The sequence below is a fragment of the Dipodomys ordii genome, unplaced genomic scaffold, assembly GCF_000151885.1.
Source record: "Dipodomys ordii isolate 6190 unplaced genomic scaffold, Dord_2.0 Scaffold19, whole genome shotgun sequence".
Taxonomy (NCBI): Eukaryota; Metazoa; Chordata; class Mammalia; order Rodentia; family Heteromyidae; genus Dipodomys; species Dipodomys ordii.
Genome location: NW_012267235.1, coordinates 15,112,941 through 15,118,469, shown reverse-complemented (window position 1 = coordinate 15,118,469; position 5,529 = coordinate 15,112,941). Strand labels below are relative to the sequence as shown.

At 46.0% G+C, this 5,529-nt stretch overlaps 1 protein-coding gene across 1 annotated transcript in view; it reads left to right on the top strand.

Moving 5' to 3' along the window:
- Window positions 1–1,392: 1,392 nt before the first annotated feature.
- The window catches only part of Tekt1 (tektin 1), a 13,018-nt gene continuing 8,881 nt past the window's right edge, over window positions 1,393–5,529 (top strand). Inside the window, exons 1-3 of the mRNA XM_013013206.1 lie at window positions 1,393–1,476; window positions 2,427–2,634; window positions 3,826–3,991. Of these exons, the coding sequence (XP_012868660.1) occupies window positions 2,445–2,634; window positions 3,826–3,991 (356 nt within the window). The 5' untranslated portion in view covers window positions 1,393–1,476; window positions 2,427–2,444. The remainder of the gene's footprint in view (window positions 1,477–2,426; window positions 2,635–3,825; window positions 3,992–5,529) is intronic.

Genomic DNA, 5,529 nt, shown 5'->3' with positions numbered 1-5,529 from the left:
CTGAATTCTAGAGTGCGATTGTTGAGGACTTGATGTTGGAAACATTTGGGACTTACATTGTCTGGTTTCCCTGTCTTTTCTGGGCCCGCAGAAGGATGATAGCTTCCTGACTCCAGTAGACAAAAATCACCATTTTGGGGAAAGGGGATAAATATATCCTTACGCCTTTCTAAATATGCTTCCTAAGGCTGATAAATACTAAAACAGCCAAGTTAATCACATCAAGCCAAACACCTGTGTGTGTGTGTGTGTGTGTTTGTGTGTGTGTATACTTAGCTGTCCCTTAGCATTTTTGCTCAAGGTGCCAGCATTGCCCCTTGGGCAACACCTCCACATCTGGCATAAGAGAGAGTCTCATGGACTCTCCTGCCCAGACTGGCTTTGAACCATAACCTTAGATCTCAGCCTTTTAGTTAGGATTACAGGCACCAGCCCCTGGCACCTAGCTCAAACATCTGTTTTTATACATAGATCCATTCTCCTTTCAGAACTTCTTTCAGGTATACAATTTTAAATTGTAGGGTAACTATCATTACTTTTTTAAATTGATGTTGGTTCTGTTGCTTGAATCCAAGGCCTAGGTGCTGTCTCTGAGCTTCTTTTCTCAAAGTTTGCACTTTGCCATTTGAGCCCCAGCTCCACTTATAGTGGTTTTGTTGTTTTGCCTTAAAAAAAAAAAAAGTTAATTGGACATAAGAGTTTCAGGAACTTTCCTGCCTAGTCTGACTTTGAACATTGATCCTCAGATCTCACCCTCCTGAATAGCTAGGATTACAGGTGTGAACCACTGGCACTAGCTCTTACCATTACTTTTATTTTGTTTTAAATCAGCATCAAAGTCTATGTCATTTGTTTTATTTCTCTTTATGGTTACTTTCTGTCACATGGGTGGTACTAATTTTCCATTTCAGGTAGCGGTGGAAAACCTTCTTTTAAAATAAAATAGATGGTACATCAAAGGAATGAATGACTAAAACGCCAAAATAACCTTACAGCTGGTGCAAATCAAGAAGTGGCACGGGCCCAGCAACGGCCGCTCACACCTCTAACATTAGCTGTTCAGAAGGCTGAGATCCCTGGGCAGGATCTCCAATGAACCAGCAAAAAAGCCAGAAGTGGAGGTGTGGCTCAAGCGGAAAGAGTGCCAGCCTGGAGCACACAATTCCAGGAAATGGCCTGAGGCCCTGAGTTCAATCCCGCTGCAGGTGAAGACCCCGCCCAGCATCTGCGCCTGCCCCTCCCCGGCCCCTGCCCCGCCCCTCCCAGTCACCCGTTCCCGGGCAGTGGCTCGCTGGCTGCAAAGTGTGCGCATGTGCAAAGGCCTCCCAAGCGCCGCTCGGCGGAGGAGCCAATCCCCTCACCGGTGGCCGCGTCACCGGTTGCCATGGGGACCGCGTTGTTTAACTGTGTCCGAGTCTCCCCAGCTCCAGTTGGAGTGAGGAGGGCCTAACCTCCGCTCGCTCTCGAGGCGTTGAGGTAAGCAGGGCCCACCCGGCTCACCCCTAAAGCCTTCCGTTTTTTGGAATCAGCGCTAACGTAGGTCCCCACATCTCCCAAGGCTGCGTACACTTGGGGTTATGCTTTGGACTTCACCGACCAACTTGGGAGAGGCCATGGGGAGAAATGGAGAAAGCGGGGGACACGGTCTGCGGGACTGGCTCGGCTTCCACCCGAGAGCCCGGCGTCCCGGGGCCGCCCCGGCCCGCTTCCCGTCGAGCGTTAGACGCAGTCCTAGGGTCTTGAGCTGGGGTGCCTGAGCTGTCCCTGCCGGATGCCGTCCTGCGCCCTCCTTTTTCTTTTCCTCTGTCCTGAAACGTTTTCAGATCCTTCTATCTGTTGAATAGCTCGATGCCATCTGTCCGTGACAGACGCACATTTGTTTGCTTCTTTTTATTTATGTTTTGGTGCTGGTCCTGGGGCTTGAACTTGGGGGACTGGCTGCAGTCCCTGGGCTTTTGTGCTCAAGGCTAGCACACTCTACCAGTTTTAGGCCACAACACCACTTCAGCTGTTAATTGTGGTTAATTGGAGGTAAGAGTCTCACAGACTTTCCTTCCTGGGCTGGATTTGAACATCCAGTCTCAGATTTCAGCCTCCTGCTTAAATAAAATTACAGGTGTGAGCCACCAGCTCCTGGCACATTTATTTCTCAAGAGAATACGTCTGGGCTCATCTGTTTGGTAGAACACTGCTTTATGACCCAGCAATGCTATGACCAAACAACATACTGCTCACCTTGTAGGGCTTGGTGATGCTGGTTTCTTGATCTAGGTGCTGGCAACATCACTGTGTTTTTTTTTTTGTGCGTGTACAGGTTATGGCTTATGTACTTTTCAATATGAATATCATAGCTTGATACAATAATAATAATAAAGGATACTCCAAGTATTTTCATTTAATCTAAAATCCAGTCTGCCTTTCACCAGGACTTTGGAAATCTCAGAATGGCCAGACTCATACAACCTCCTCCCAAATTCCTGCCCTCAGAATGGCAAACCATTAACAAGAACCATTACCACAAGGCAGAGGCCCAGAGGTGCCGATCTGAGCGCCTGGTGGTTGAAAGCCAGAGGCTTGTGGAAGAAATCAATAAGAGCACAAGGAGATCTCAGTGTGATTCAGACAAGAAACTTGGTAAGCTATTGAGCATGCTCAGAGGGGCTGGAGCTATTACAGTATCACACTCAGACTTGGACACACGTCATCAAGGGACACTAGGAGAGACACTCAGTCTGCTTTCCATACATCCTGCATCCAGTCATGATTACATATTAATTGAGCATCTATGGACCACATAATAGGAAGAGGGAATGAGTTCAGGGTCTACTTTTATAGGACTCCTGTCTTGAAGAGGAGAAAGATTTTTTTAAGTGAATAATTGGAATATAACCAGATAGGTGCTAGAGAGGTAGAAAATACAGAACATTTCCCTAGAGAGAAATGGTGGAGCTCATCTTGGAGAATAATTTTCTCTGGATAATTCCATGCTTCTAAAGAGTTTAAAAGATGGTACCTTAAAAAAAAAGATGGTGCTCTTAAGAAGAATCAAAAATAGATGTAAAATGAAACAAACTACATTTTCCGAATGCCAAAAAGTCATAAACCAAGGGTCCCAAATGTCTATAGTAGCCAATTAGGTTAAAAAAAAAAGGTCGGGGGGAGAAGCAGGCTTAAATATAAGGCAACAGGGGTTGGTGGGGGCTGGTTGTCTTAGTATCACTGATTCAGTGAATAGTTCTAGAAACTTACCATTTCTAATGGCACCAAAGGAAGCCAGGTTCTGGTGGCTCATTCCTATAATCCTAGCTACTCAGGAGGCTGAGATCTGAGAATCACAATTCAAAACCACCCTAGCAGCTGGAAAGTCTGTGAGACTCTTATCTACAGTTAATCACCAAAAAGCCAGAAGTGGAGCTTCAGCTCAAGTGATAGAGTGCTAGCCTTGAGCACAATAGCTTAGGCCCTGAGTTTAAGCCACAGGACAGCACAGGAGCACACACACACACACATACCACCACCACTACTACGTGGAACTCATTGCCAATGACTGTGCCCATAATTCTAGCTACTCAGGAGGCTGAGATCAAAGGATTATGGTTGAAAGCCAGTGCAGGCAGGAAAGTCTGTGAAACTCATTTCTCCAATTAATCACCAAAAAGCCAGAAATAGAGGTGTTCAATTGGTAGAGTACCAGCTTAAAAAAAAAGCTCAGGGAGAGTTTCTGGGCCCTGTGATCAAGGCCCAGTACTGGCACAAACAAAACAAAGCATAACAAAATTGAAACATGACCAAAAAAAAAATCCACTACTTCTTCATGTGCTTCAGAACAGAGACTCCAGGAACTCAAGTTCTGGAGGCAGGAGTTGGAAGACAAACTTCAGCAGCTTGTGCACGAAACTGATGACTTGCTCACGTATAAAACCCGGCTGGAAAAAGCCCTAAAGAGCTTTAAAGAGCCACTGCAGATCACTGAGATGTGTCTAGCCTACAGGTAGGAAAATGTACTCTCTCACGTTTAAGGAGTCTGGAGATGGTCAGCACAATTGGCATGGAGTGCCATGCTTTCAGGGCTCCAGGCGTTTTCTATCTTGTTGCTCTCCTGCACATAACATTCTCACCCCAGGCAACCTTATGATTTATGATGGCAGCTAGAGTGCCAGACATTATGACTACATTCCCCAGCAAGCTCCTGCTTGGGTAGGGTTTTGCCATTCACCATTTGTACTTGCATCTCATTAATCAGAACTTAAATCACATGGCCATATCGGTAGAAATTGGGACATGATGGTTTTTATTTTAGGCAGCTGGGTGCTCAGATAAAATAAAATCAGGGGTCAGGGGTCTTATTTCTAGGGGAGGTGAGTGCACCTACTCGGTGGGAATCCATCTATTTCCTATATGAAGCCACATAGAAACATCTTTTGAGGGTTGGGAAGGTGGCTCAGTGGTAGAGTGCTTGCCTTGCAAGCATGAGGCCCTGGGTTCGATTCCTCAGCACCACATAAGCAAAAAGAAAAAAAACCGGAAGTGGCACTGTGGCTTAAGTGCTAGCCGGGAGCTGAAGAGCTGAGGGACAGCGTCCAGGCCCAGAGTTCAGGCCCCACTACCGACCCCCCCCCCAAAAAAAAAGAAACACCTTGTGATCCAGGAAGCACTAGACATTTTTTTTTTTTGCCACTACTGGGATTTGAATTCAGGCCCTTTAGCATGCTCAGCTTGCTGGCTTTGCTGACACTCTACTTACTACTTGAACAATGCTTTAACTTTGCTTTTTGCTGGTTAATTGGAGATGGAGTCTTTCAGACTTTTCTGCCCCAGCTGGTCTTAAACACTGATCCTGTCTATAATCCTAGCTACTCTGGAGGCTGAGATCTGAGAATCTTGCCAGTCCCCTCAGTAAATACCTTGAGACTCTTTTCTTTTTCTTTCTTTCTTTCTTTCTTTCTTTCTTTCTTTCTTTCTTTCTTTCTTTCTTTCTTTCTTTCTTTCTTTCTTTCCTTCCTTCTTTCTTTCCTTCCTTCTTTCTTTCTTTCTTTCTTTCCCTCCCTCCCTCCCTCCCTCTTTCTTTCTTTCTTGTTAGTTGTGGGGCTTCAGCTCTAGGGACACAGTGCCACTTCTGGTTTTCTGGTGGTTTATTGGAGATAAGAGTCTCACCGACTTTCCTGCCCAGGCTGACATTGAATAATAATCCTCCAGATCTCTGCCTCCTGAGTAGCTAATGTTACAAGCATGAGTTACTGGTGCCCAGCTCTTTGAGACTCTTATCTATAGTGAACCACCAAAGAGCTGAAAGTGTAACTGTGGCTTAAATGGTAGAACACCAGCCTTGAGTAATAAAACTCAGGGATAGTGCCCAGGCCCTGAGTTCAAACCCCCAAACCAGCATAAGAAGTATTGTTGGGCTGGGAAGGTGGCTCAGTGATAGAGCGCTTGCCTTGCATGCCTGAGGCCCTGGGTTCGATTCCCAGCACCACATAAGCAAAAAGAAAAAAGCCGGAAGTGGCGCTGTGGCTCAAGTGGTAGAGCGCT